This window comes from Salvelinus sp. IW2-2015, linkage group LG18 (genome assembly GCF_002910315.2).
Source record: "Salvelinus sp. IW2-2015 linkage group LG18, ASM291031v2, whole genome shotgun sequence".
Taxonomy (NCBI): Eukaryota; Metazoa; Chordata; class Actinopteri; order Salmoniformes; family Salmonidae; genus Salvelinus; species Salvelinus sp. IW2-2015.
The window spans coordinates 55,449,023-55,462,360 of NC_036858.1; the positions used below are offsets into that span (position 1 = coordinate 55,449,023).

At 44.5% G+C, this 13,338-nt stretch overlaps 1 protein-coding gene across 3 annotated transcripts in view; it reads right to left on the bottom strand.

Annotated features, from left to right (window-relative positions):
• eme1 (essential meiotic structure-specific endonuclease 1) overlaps positions 1-13,338 on the bottom strand; it is a 29,737-nt gene that overhangs the window by 8,852 nt on the left and 7,547 nt on the right. For all 3 annotated transcript variants that reach the window (XM_024008337.2, XM_024008335.2, XM_024008336.2), the window contains exons 2-4: positions 4,445-5,199; positions 4,137-4,264; positions 2,577-2,666 (exon numbers count right to left, since the gene is read on the bottom strand). In XM_024008337.2, the coding sequence (XP_023864105.1) occupies positions 2,577-2,666; positions 4,137-4,264; positions 4,445-5,168 (942 nt within the window). In that variant the 5' untranslated portion in view covers positions 5,169-5,199. The remainder of the gene's footprint in view (positions 1-2,576; positions 2,667-4,136; positions 4,265-4,444; positions 5,200-13,338) is intronic.

Here is a 13,338-nt window from a genome sequence, read left to right on the forward strand (position 1 = left end):
TTCCACGAGCCACAATCAACAGACTGATCAACTCTATGCAAAGGAGATATGTCACCACAATCCTTTATTTTTTTTTAAAGTATCGGTCACCAACAGATGCATATCTGTATTCTCAGTCATGTGAAATCCATAGATTAGGGTCTAATGAATTTAATTCAATTGACTGATTTCCTTACATGAACTGTAACTCAGTAAAATCATTTAAATTGTTGCATTTATATTTTTGTTCAGTGTATTAGTACATTTTAGGTCAAATTTATGCAGAACTAAAGAAAATGCTAAAGTTTTCAAACATTTTCTACACTACCTGTTCAAAAGTTTGAGGTCACTCAGAAATGTTCTTGTTTTTGAAAGAAAAGCCCTTGTTTTTTGTCCATTAAAATAACATAAAATTTATCAGAAATACAGTGTAGACATTGTTAATGTTATAAATGACTATTGTAGCTGGAAATTGCAGATTTTTTAGGCGTAGAGGCCCATTATCAGCAACCGTCACTCCTGTGCTCCAATGGCACGTTGTGTTAGCTAGTCCAAGTTTATAATTTTAAAAGGCTAATTGATCATTAGAAAACCCTTTTGTAATGATGTTAGCACAGTTGAAAACCGTAGTTCTGATTAAAGAAGCAATAAAACTGGCCTTCTTTAGACTAGTTGAGTATCTGGAGCATCAGTATTTGTGGGTTCGATTACAGGCTCAAAATGGCCAGAAACGTGGCCTAAGTGGTCTAAGGCACTGCATCGCAGTGCTAGCTGTGCCACCAGAGATTCTGGGTTCGAGCCCAGGCTCTGTCGKAGCCAGCCGCGATCGGGAGGCCCATGGGGCGGCGCACAATTGGCCCAGCGTCGTCTGGGTTAGGGAGGGTTTGGCCGGCAGGGATATCCTTGTCTCATCGAGCACTAGTGACTCCTGTGGCGGGCCGTGCACAGTGCACGCTGACCAGGTCGCCAGGTGTACGGTGTTTCCTCCGACACATTGGTGCGACTGGCTTCCGGGTTGGATGTGCATTGTGTCAAGAAGCAGTGCGGCTTGGTTGGGTTTCGGAGGACGCATGGCTCTTGACCTTCGCCTCTCCCGAGTCCGTACGGGAGTTGCAGCGATGAGACAAGACTAACTACTACCAATTGAATAACACGAAATTGGGGAGACAAAATGGGTAAAAATAAATAAATAAATAAAATGGCCAGAAACAAAGACCTTTCTTCTGAAACTCGTCAGTCTATTCTTGTTCTGAGAAATGAAGGCCATGAGAGAAATTGCCAAGAAACTGAAGATCTTGTACAACGCTGTGTACTACTCCCTTCACAGAACAGCGCAAACTGGCTCTAACCAGAATAGAAAGAGGAGTGGGAGGCCCCAGCGCACAAATGAACAAGAGGACAAGTACATTAGAGTGTCTATTTAGAGAAAGACGCCTCACAACTGGCAGCTTCATTAAATAGTACCCGCAAAACACCAGTCTCAACATCAACAGTGAAGAGGCGACTCCGGGATGATGGCCTTCTAGGCAAAGAAAAAGCCATATCTCAGACTGGCCAATAAAAATAAAAGATTAAGATGGGCAAAAGAACACAGACACTGGACAGTGGAACTCTGCCTAGYAGTTATTCTTAACTTGTTTAGGCTTGCCATAACAAAGGGGTTGAATACTTATTGACTCAAGACATTTCAGCTTTTCATTTAGGAAAACATAATTCCACTTTGATATTGTGTGACAATTTGACAAGTGACAATTTTGGGGGGAATTTAATACATTTCTAATTCAGGCTGTAACAACAAAATATGGAAAAGGTCAGGGGTGTGAATACTTCATGAAAGCACTCTACATAGGGCAGCAGTCTCTAAGGTGCAGGGTTGAGTACCGGGTGGTAGCCAGCTAATAACYGTGACTAAAGGGCAGGGTACTGGGTGGAGGCTGGCTAGTGTGTGTACACTGAGTGRTCTTTCAATGACAGATTGACCATGTGAATCCAGGTGAAAGCTATGATACCTTATTGATGTCACCTGTTAAATCCACTTCAATCAGTGTAGCTGAAGGAGAGGAGACAGGTTAAAAATATATTTTTTAACCTTGAGACAATTGAGACATGGATTGTGTAAGTGTGCCATTCAGAGGGTGAATGGGCAAGACAAAAGATTTAAGTGCCTTTGAGCGAGTTATGGTAGTAGGTATCAGGTGCACTGGTTTGAGTGTGCCAAGAACTGCAACGCTGCTGAGTTTCACACCAACAGTTTCCTGTGTGTATTAAGAATGGTTCAAAACCCATAGGACATCCAGCCAACTTGACTACTGTGGGAAGCATTGGAGTCAACATGGGCCAGCATCCCTGTGGAACGATTGACACCTTGTAAAGTCCATGCCCCGATGAATTAAGGCTGTTCTGAGGGCAAAGGGGGGTGCAACTCAATATTAGGAAGGTGTTCCTAATGTTTTGTACACTCTGTATGCATGTATAGACCTATGACCATGAACTGCTGTGTGCACACCCCTCCCCAACTAGCACATTCAAGCTAGTCAGCAGAAATAGGAAGTGGGATGAAACCATAGCCATGCCCAACCCAGAGAGGTGTCACTCACCTGAGTGTAGCTGTGGATCAGGTTGATGAAGTCATCAACAGGTACTTGCATCACTGTGTGGGCCTCCGGGATACACAACACCTCACCTGTCTGAGAAGCAACAGAGATTAAGGGCTTTGATTTGATTTGCTTGTTCGACATAGATCAACCACTGCAGTCAGCGACTGCCAAGTGACTGATCTACAAATCACCTGGCATAATGAATACTCATTATTATACTACTCATTATTATTTGTACATCAGTCAATCAGTAAAAATGTACCCATAATGCATCACGGATTCAACACGACCACAAAAAGCTATGGGTTGCGTGTAGGGGTGTGAACGTTTAAAAGAGATTGGGATACATAACGTGAAGAAAAATCCCTAACCATAAAACGTTCCCCACATAATTAAAATCACAGTGCAGTTATCACAAAACATTATTTTCCGTGTTATAGCCTGACTAGACAATAGGCAATAAAGGCCTGGGGAAAGTTGTGTAATTTAAATGAAACCAGGAGAGGAAGAGGGAAACTTTAGGCTACTTTGGTGAATTTGCAAGGCATTCAAGACAAACATTGCGAGATTCAGATTACCAGGACACATGCGCACCACGGTTCTTTGTGCCTGCCCCCTCATTTCTCTCCCTCCCTCGCCATGGCTCGCCTGGGGCGTATTCAGTATTCTGTTGCAAACGTTTCGGAATGGAAGCAAACGGAACAAAACCGGGAGGGACCTACCTGAATTTGTCCAATAGAAACTCTRGTTTAAGTTGCAAACTGTTTGGACTAATGATTACAACCCTGCTCTTTTGCGTCCCTAATAATGCGAGTGTGTGTTCAGTTTTCAGTCTGTTGCGTGTAGAATATCCTCGCCTATTCATTGATGATAGACCCTGCTTTTTACTGAAGTTGCAAGACATTGCAAGCCAAGAAATTGCAAGATACAGCATTTAATTTCGATTTGTAGGCCTAGTGCACGAACTGCCTATACTGTGCCCTACTCCTCTCTCTCTCTGTCCCTCGATAGCTCYCTATGAAAGATGCAAGTGTTCATGTTCTCAGAAGTACAGCAAATAGTCTCCTCCGTTCCAAAAATATTGAATCTTAGGAGTCTATTTGTAGCGGAATCGAATCTTGACACTCAGAAATGGGAGTCGAAACCGAGAGTCGACATTCAAGGAGTCGAGGAATCAATTATTTTGGAGAGCGACGCTCCACCATCGTCGTTAATAGTTGGGAAAATGGCAGAGAAAYGCAACAGACAGCAGCTAAGTCCTGTATGGCAATGAGAAGGTGGAATTGAGGTACAGTAATGATAGTACATGTACAATGTTTACCCATCTGAAAGGGACGCACCATGAGACCCAAACTGTTTTTGACAGCAGCACAGCTGCATTGTGAATTCACATGTAAAATGGCAGTTTAAACATTAAGAAACAGTTTTGATTTGTCACATCCCTAGTTGCGTTGCATGAATAAGATGAAGATAAAAACACACTTGTGCTTGGTTAATACAGTATGGATAAGCATGGCAAGGGGAGAAGCGATAGAGATGTGTGTGTGATGCTCCAGTCACCTGAGTGCTAGGTGTTCTCCTGACCCAGTTGACGCTGCGAGGGAGGGGCTGTTTCTCTATGGCACAGCTGCAGCCCATGGCCTGGAGTGACGTCAGCAAAGGGCCCCCACCTTCCAACTGCAACAGAGCTACACACAAACACACACGTGCACATATGTTGGAAACTGGGAACGACAAAATCCTCTGTGTAGCCCTTACTTACACCTATTCAATGCTTTTAAATCCATGCGGGTGAGACTGTGAGCAAGTGCACACTCTGGGAGAAAGGTAGGGAATCGAAACACAGCCACTGCCTCTCTTCAACACACCTGGATCCACAGACACCACCATGTGTTTGATGCACTCCTCTGGTCGCAGTGCTTTRYCAGCCTCTGCCAGGGCCGCCTTCTCCGCCTTCTGCTTCTCCTGCTGCAGCATCCGCGCCTCCTTGTCCCCCTGTTGCCTCTCCCTGGCCCCCCTCCTCAGCTCCTCCCTGGACCCCTGGATCTCCTCACCAGCCCTCTTGGAGGGCTTCCTCTTGGCAGGGGAGGTGGTGCTCCTAGCCCAGGAGGATGGCTTTGGTGGGGGCCACAGCTGAGGGAGAGCTGCCTCCTCTGGGTCATCCCAGTCTGGTCCTCCACATTTCTCCTTCCTACGATGACTGTTTAGGATCTCGTATGAGGTGAAAATAGGTTCGGACTCTGAGTGACCATTCGGTGCCAACAGACCTAAACCACCAGGAGGGTCAGGTGAGGAGTGATGGTTGTCCTGTCCATTACTGAGAGTGGAGGATGTAGGCTCCAAACCCTCCTGTCTCTGTTTGAGTCTCAGCGCCAGGGGGATATAGGGAACGTCCTCTTCCTCATCACTACTGATCATCATAACATCAGCCAACCCTATGGGGAGGTCTGTATGAGAGCTGTCCAGGACCACCAGGTCTGGTTGGTCTGTGTGGCTCTGGGAGGCTTGGCTCAAGCTACGGCCGGGCTGGAGGAAGTCATACACAGGGAGATCCTCGTCCAGGTCACTGGTGGAGTCACTGTAGCTGCCCATGGTGGGTCCAGTCTCAGATAGTCAAGACGGACTGTGGATGGAGAAAGCAGGTTAAAATCAGAACCATGGTGTTATGTTGGCAGGCACCATTGGATTCTGTATGGTTGGCACTATTAATTATGTTCCATCCAGAATGATAACATGCATAGTTATTGTACAATCTATTGGAGTAGGCCWAAATAAGCTAAAGAGTATCCAAATTGGCCTTCCTCTCTGGCCATACTAGCCTCAAGAGACCGCTAGTGAGTGCTGTTCTTCTGACGTTGTAGTTCCGCTCTAGGTCATCTTCAACCTAGATTCCGCTTAGGGTACAATGTCAGGAAGAACAGCGCTCAATGGATAGCGAAGGTGCAACCAAGAAGAGTAGTAATATGTTCAGATTCTGCATCAGTTTTGTGTAGTCTAAGATCAGGGAAGTCAGAACGTGAGGATTTATATAAATACATTTGATTTGATTTGTGGATAGAAATGATGTTGTTAGGGTTACAAAGAAATGGGATAGAGATTCAATTTTGTTGGATCCCTGCTCAAACAGGAGTCAATGGAAATTATTTAGTAGATATACAGGTGCAATTAGGGAGAGGAGAGGTTAAAACATGAATCCAAAAGTTTAGGTTAGATTGCTGGCAGAGGAAAATATAGTAAAAGGAAATCTGTACAAGAAATTGGGTCTTGTAATGGGAACAGAAGAGATTAAGTAATGTTGTCAACAACAAAAAAATGCTGGGTTAAAAACAACCCAATTTGGATAAATATTGGACAGAACACACGTTGGATTATTTTGAACCAGCCAGCTGGGTCACCTAGTTTGCTTGTTGGGTTATTGATGCTGGGCTATTGAGCTATGACCCACCGGGTCAGATCAGAAGACTGGTGGCGTGGCTTTCGTGTTGGCCACCCGAGAGATTAAATGTCATTCCAGTTCTCTGGTCATCTGTTCTGTTGTTTTTCAAGAGAGTGTAGGATGAGATTAAGGCATATGGGATTGAATTATTTGAACTTGGTAGGGAAGCATGTTACTGGAATGTGTGATGGGTGTATGGTGGAAGAAACGGATGAACATGTTGTATTTTATTGTCAATTGTATGGGAGAGTTTGACAGGGTCAGAGGTTGGACGGGGCTGGGGTGGTATTTTGGGTGGTGGTGGGGGGGTAGTGAGGTTTGTAGGGGATATAGATTAATAGGAAGGCCGTGACTGGCCTCACACTCCAGTGGCTTCAAAGCCTCTCACTGGCCAATACAAAGCATCAGCAATCCAGGGTTTATATCAGGGTTCCCCAAATGGTGGCCAGCAAGCGGTTTTATTTGGCCTCCCAAGTTTTCTGAGCAATATTTWTTTTTTTTAAGACTAAAAACACCAGGAAATCAGCTCCAAGTGATTTTAATTTTGGAGATCTGTTCCCAAGTATTCCCATGCATAATAAAGAGACACGTGATCGTATGCAAATGTAAGCAAGGTTTGAAATGACTATGTTTTGGTCAAATATTATATCTGTTTGGGTATCCTGCGGGTCAATTTTCAGTCTACAAATGATTTATAATTATGTCCAGGCCCCCAGACCATCCGCTCAAGAAAAATTGTCCCGCGGCTGAATCCAGTTGATAAGGAGCTGATCGTGGACTCCAGGAAAAGGCGGACAGGCCCTCATTAACAGGGGCTGTAGTGGAGCGGGTCCACATCACCAACGAACGATCATGGTCCAAACACACCAAGACAGTCGTGAAGAGGGCACGACAACACCTTTCCCCCTCAGGAGACTGAAAAGATTTGTCATGGGTCCTCAGATCCTCAAAAAGTTCTACAGCTGCACCATCGAGAGCATCCTGACCGGTTGCATCACCGCCTGGTATGGCAACTGCTCGGCATCTGACCGTAAGGCGCTACAGGGGGTAGTACGGCCCAGTACATCACTGGGGCCAAACTTCCTGCAATCCAGAACCTATATAATAGGCGGTGTCAGAGGAAAGCCCATAAAATTGTCTGAGACTCCAGTCACCCAAGTTATAGACTGTTTTCTCAGCTACCGCATGGCAAGCGGTACCGGAGAGCCAAGTCTAGGACCAAAAGGCTCCTTAATTAACAGCTTCTACCCCCAAGCCATAAGACTGCTGAACAATTAATCAAACGGCCACCGGATATTACATTGACACCCCCCCATTTGTTTTGTACACTGCTGCTACTCGCTGTTTATTATCTAAGCATAGTCACTTCACCCCTACATGTACAAATTACTTCAACTAACCTGTACCCCCGCACACTGACTGTATATAACCTCGTTATTGCTATGTTGCGTTACTTTATTTGGTAAATATTTTTTTAACTCTTCTTGAACGGCACTGTTTGTTAATTCAGGCTAGGATCTATTTCTCTCAATTTATGCCTGACTTGACGTGCTCAAAGTAAACTGCCTGTCGCTCAGGCCCTGAAGCCAGGATATGCATATAATTGGTACCATTGGAAAGAAAACTCAGAAATTTGTAGAAATTTTAAAATAATGTAGGAGACTATAACACAATAGATATGGTAGGAGAAAATCCAAAGAAAAACCAACCAGAGTTTGTTTTTTTTGAGCGCCCATGCTCTTCCAATGGAACGTATTAGGTAAAAAAATGTAATCTAGCTCCCAGTATGCAATTCCTATGTCTTCCACTGGGTGTCAATTGTCTTTGTTTTGGAAGAACAGAAACAAGCCTGAAACCTTGAACAGACTTGGAAATTCGTCTATGCGCGCGCACCTACGTACGTGGACACGTACCCGCTAATATCGTTTTCCCATTGAACATACTTCTTTCCGTATGAAATATTATAGTTTAATTACATTTTAGGGTATCTGAGGATTAAATAGAAACGTATTTTGTCTTGTTTTAACAAAGTTTAGCGGTAGCTTTTTCGATTCCTTTCTCTGCCTGTTGAACGAGTTGATTACTCAATTCGATGGCGCCAACTAAACTGACCTTTTGGGATATAAAGAAAGATTTTATCTAATAAAACAACACTACATGTTGTAGCTGGGACCCTCTGGATGACAAATCAGAGGAAGATTTTCAAACAGTAAGTGAATATTTAAATCGGCATTTGTGAATTTATGAAACCTGTGCCGGCGGGAAAATATTTTGATGTGAGGCGCCGTCCTCAAACAATCCCATGGCATGCTTTCGCTGTAAAGCCTACTGTAAATCGGGCAGTGCAATTAGATTAACACGAATTTAAGCTTTTAACCGATATGACACTTGTATGTACATAAATGTTTAATATCCATAAGTTGTATGATTATTTATACTCCCTCTGCCCAAGAACACCAAGGTAACCGGTCTTAATGACTATTGCCCTGTAGCCAATTCGTAAGCCGCCCCAAACAGATGACACCATCTCTATTGAACTCCTAGACTATCCTTTCCCACTTGGACAAAAGGAAGACCTATGTGAGAATGTTGTTCATTGACTATAGCTCAGAGTTCAACACCATAGTGCCCTTCAAGCTTATCACTAAGCTTGAAGGACACTGGGACTAAACACCTCCCTCTGCAACTGGATCCTGGACTTCCTGACGGGACACCCCCCAGGTGGTGAGGGTAGGCAACAACACATCCACCACACTGACCCTCAACACAGGGGCCCCTCAGGGGTGCATGCTTAGTCCCCTCTTGTACTCCCTGTTCACCAACAACTGCATGGCACGACTCCAACACCATCATGAAGTTTGCCGACGACACCAGTGGTAGGCCTGATTACTTTATACTTTATTTCACCTTTATTTAGCCAGGTAGGCTAGTTGAGAACAAGTTCCCATTTGCAACTGTGACCTGGCCAAGATAAAGCATAACAATTTGACACATACAACACAGAGTTACACATGGAATAAACAAAACATACAGTCAATAATGCAGTAGAAAAAAAATAAAACAAAAGTCTATATACAGTGAGTGCAAATGAGGTAAGGCAATAAATAGGCCATGGTGGCGAAGTAATTACAATATAGCAATTAAAACACTGGAATGGTAGATGAATGTGCAAGTAGAGATACTGGGGTGCAAAGGAGCAAGATAAATAWATAAATACAGTATGGGGATGAGGTAGTTTGATGGGCTATTTACAGGTGCAGTGATTTGTGAGCTGCTCTGACAGCTGGTGCTTAAAGCTAGTGAGGGAGATATGAGTCTCCAGCTTCAGTGTTTTTTGCNGGAGATATGAGTCTCCAGCTTCAGTGTTTTTTGCATTTCGATCCAGTCAGTAGCAGCAGAGAACTGGAAAGAAAGGCGACCAAAGGAGGAATTGGCTTTGGGGGTGACCAGTGAGATATACCTGCTGGAGCGCGTGCTATGAGTGGGTGCTGCTATGGTAACCAGTGAGCTGAGATAAGGCGGGGCTTTACCTAGCAGAGACTTGTAGATMACCTGGAGCCAGTGGGTTTGGCGACGAGTATGAAGCGAGGGCCAACCAACGAGAGTGTACAGGTCGCAGTGGTGGGTAGTGTATGGGGCTTTGGTGACAAAACGGATGGCACTGTGATAGACTGCATCCAATTTGTTGAGTAGAGTGTTGGAGGCTATTTTATAGATGACATCGCCGAATTCGAGGATCGGTAGGATGGTCAGTTTTACGAGGGTATGTTTGGCAGCATGAGCGAAGGATGCTTTGTTGCGATATAGGAAGCCGATTCTAGATTTAATTTTGGATTGGAGATGCTTAATGCGAGTCTGGAAGGAGAGTTTACAGTCTAACCAGACACCTAGGTATTTGTAGTTGTCCACGTATTCCAAGTCAGAGCCATCAAGAGTAGTGATGCTGGACGGGCGGGCAGTGATCGATTGAATAGCATGCATTTAGTTTTACTTGCATTTAAGAGCAGTTGGAGGCCACGGAAGGAGAGTTGTATGGCATTGAAGCTCGTCTGGAGGTTAGTTAACACAGTGTTCAAAGAGGGGCCAGAAGTATACAGAATGGTGTCGTCTGCGTAGAGGTGGATCAGAGAATCACCAGCAGCAAGAGCGACATCATTAATGTATACAGAGAAGAGAGTCGGCCCAAGAATTGAACCCTGTGGCACCCCCATAGAGATTGCCAGAGGTCCGAACAACAGGCCCTCCGATTTGACACACTGAACTCTATCAGAGAAGTAGTTGGTAAACCAGGCGAGACAATCATTTGAGAAACCAAGGCTGTTGAGTCTGCCGATAAGAATGTGGAGATTGACAGAGTCGAAAGCCTTGGCCAGGTCGATGAWTACGGCTGCACAGTAATGTCTCTTATCGATGGTGGTTATGATGTCGTTTAGGACCTTGAGCGTGGCTGAGGTGCACCCATGAGCAGCTCTGAAACCAGATTGCATAGTGGAGAAGGTACGGTGGGATTCGAAATGGTCGGTAATCTGTTTGTTAACTTCTTGACGCACGGATCCCTTTAGCGGGATCATTTTCGTAAACAACCGCTGAATTGCAGAGCGCCAAATAAAAWAAAWAWATATATATTTATAATCATGAAATCACAAGTGAAATATACCAAAACACAGCTTAGCTTGTTGTTAATCCACCTATCCACCTAAAATATGCTTTACAGCGAAAGCAATCCAAGCGTTTGTGAGTTTATCAATCACTAGACAAAACAGTGAGAACAGCTAGCCGCAAATTAGCTTGGTCACGAAAGTCAGAAAACCAATAAAATTAATCGCTTACCTTTGATGGTCTTCGGATGTTTGCATTCACGAGACTCCCAGTTATACAATAAATGTTATTTTTGTTTCGATAAAGATAGTTTTTTAACCAAAAACCGCCATTTGGTTTGCGCGTTATGTTCAGAAAACCACAGGCCTCGTTCCGGTCCTGAAGGGCAGACGAAAATTCCAAAAAGTATCCGTAATGTTCGTAGAAACATGTCAAACGTTTTAATTAATCAATCCTCAGTTTGACTAAATCAATAAATTTTCAACCGGACGGAAACTATTCAATACTACAGAGAAAGAAAATGTCGAGCTACAACTCTCGGGCACATGAACTAATCAAAGGACACCTGACGCATTTTGATAAATCTCGCTCATTTTTCAAAATAAAAGCTTGAAACTATGTCTAAAGCCTGGTCACAGCCTGAGGAAACCATTGGAAAAGGAATCTGGTTGATACCCTTTAAAATGGAGGGGCAGGCAATGGAACAGGGATTTTTCCAAATAAAAGGCACTTCCGGGTTGGATTTCCTCAGGTTTTCGCTGCAAAATCAGTTCTGTATATCTCACAGACAATATTTTGACAGTTTTGGAAACTTTAGAGTGTTTCTATCCTAATCTGTCAATTTATTGCATATTCTAGCATCTGGGCATGAGAAATAGTCTGTTTACCTTGGGAACGTTATTTTTTCCAAACATAAAAATAGTGCCCCCTAGCTGAAAGAGGTTAACTTGGCTTTCAAAGACCTTAGAAAGACAGGGTAGGATAGATATAGGTCTGTAGCAGTTTGGGTCTAGAGTGTCACCCCCTTTGAAGAGGGGGGTGACCGCAGCAACTTTCCAATCTTTGGGAATCCCAGACGATACGAAAGAGAGGTTGAACAGGCTAGTAATATTGGTTAAAACAATTTCGGCAGATCATTTTAGAAAGAGAGGGTCCAGATTGTCTAGCCCGGCTGATTTGTAGGGGTCCAGATTTTGCAGCTTTTTCAGAACATCAGCAATCTGGATTTGGGTGAAGGAGAAATGGTGGGGGCTTTGGCGGATTGCTGTGGAGGGTGCCGGGCAGTTGACCGGGGAAGGGGTAGCCAGGTGGAAAGCACCTGCTTATTGAAATTCTCAATTATAGTGGGTTTATCGGTGGTAACTGTGTTTCCTAGCCTTAGAGCAGTGGGCAGCTGGGAGGAGGTGCTCTTATTCTCCATGGACTTTACAGTGTCCCAGAACTTTGAGTTAAAGTTACAGGATGCAAATTTCTGTTTGAAAAAGCTGGCCTTAGCTTTCCTAACTGCCTGTGTATATTTGTTCCTAACTTCCCTGAAAAGTTGCATATCACGGGGGCTATTCGATGCTAATGCAGAACGCCACAGGATGTTTTTGTGCTGGTCAAGGGCAGACAGGTCTGGAGTCAACCAAGGACTATATCTATTCCTAGTTCTAAATTTTTTGAAGGGGGCATGCTTATTTAAGATGGTGAGGAAGGCACTTTTAAAGAATAACCAGGCATCCTCTACTGATGGGATGAGGTCAATGTCATTCCAGGATACCCCGGCCAGGTCAATTAGAAAGGCCTGCTCTCTGAAGTGTTTTAGGGAGCGTTTGACGGTGATGAGGGGTGATCGTTTGGTCGCAGACCCATTACGGATGCAGGCAATGAGGCAGTGATCGCTGAGATCTTGATTGAAAACAGCAGTGTATTTGGAGGGGGAGTCAGTTAGGATGATATCTATGAGGGTGCCCGTGTTTACAGATTTGGGGTTGTACCTGGTAGGTTCAGTGATGATTTGTGTGAGATTGAGGGCATCAAGCTTAGATTGTAGGATGGCCGGGGTGTTAAGCATGTCCCAGTTTAGGTCACCTAGTAGCACGAGCTCAGAAGATAGATGGGGATAGATCACTCACGACAATGAGAGCCTATAGGGAAGAAGTCAGAGACTTTGCAATGTGGTACCAGGAAAACAACCTCTCCCTCAGCTTCAGCAAGACAAAGGAGCTGATCATGGGCTATCAGAAACGGAGTGCCGAACATGCCCCCATTCATATTGACAGGGCTGTAGTGGAGCGTGTCGAGAGCTTCAAGTTCTTCGGTGTCTACATCACAAAGGATTTTCATGGTCCAAACTAGGGCTGGGTGGTATACCGTATTTTAGAATATACCAGTATTGATGCACGGACCGGTTTGGGTTTTTCTGCTGTTTCCTGAAGTCCACGATCATCTCCTTTGTTCTGTTGACGTTGAGTGATAGGTTGTTTTCCTGACACCACACTCCGAGTGCCCTCACCTCCTCCCTATAGGCTGTCTCGTCGTTTTTGGTGATCAAGCCTACTACTGTTGTGTAGTCTGCAAACTTGATGATTGAGTTGGAGGCTTGCATGGCCACACAGTCATGGGTGAACAGGGAGTACACTAGGGGGCTGAGCACGCACCCTTGTGGGGCCCCAGTGTTGAGGATCAGCGAAGTGGAGATGTTGTTTCCCACCTTCACCACCTGGGGGTGGCCTGTSAGGAAGT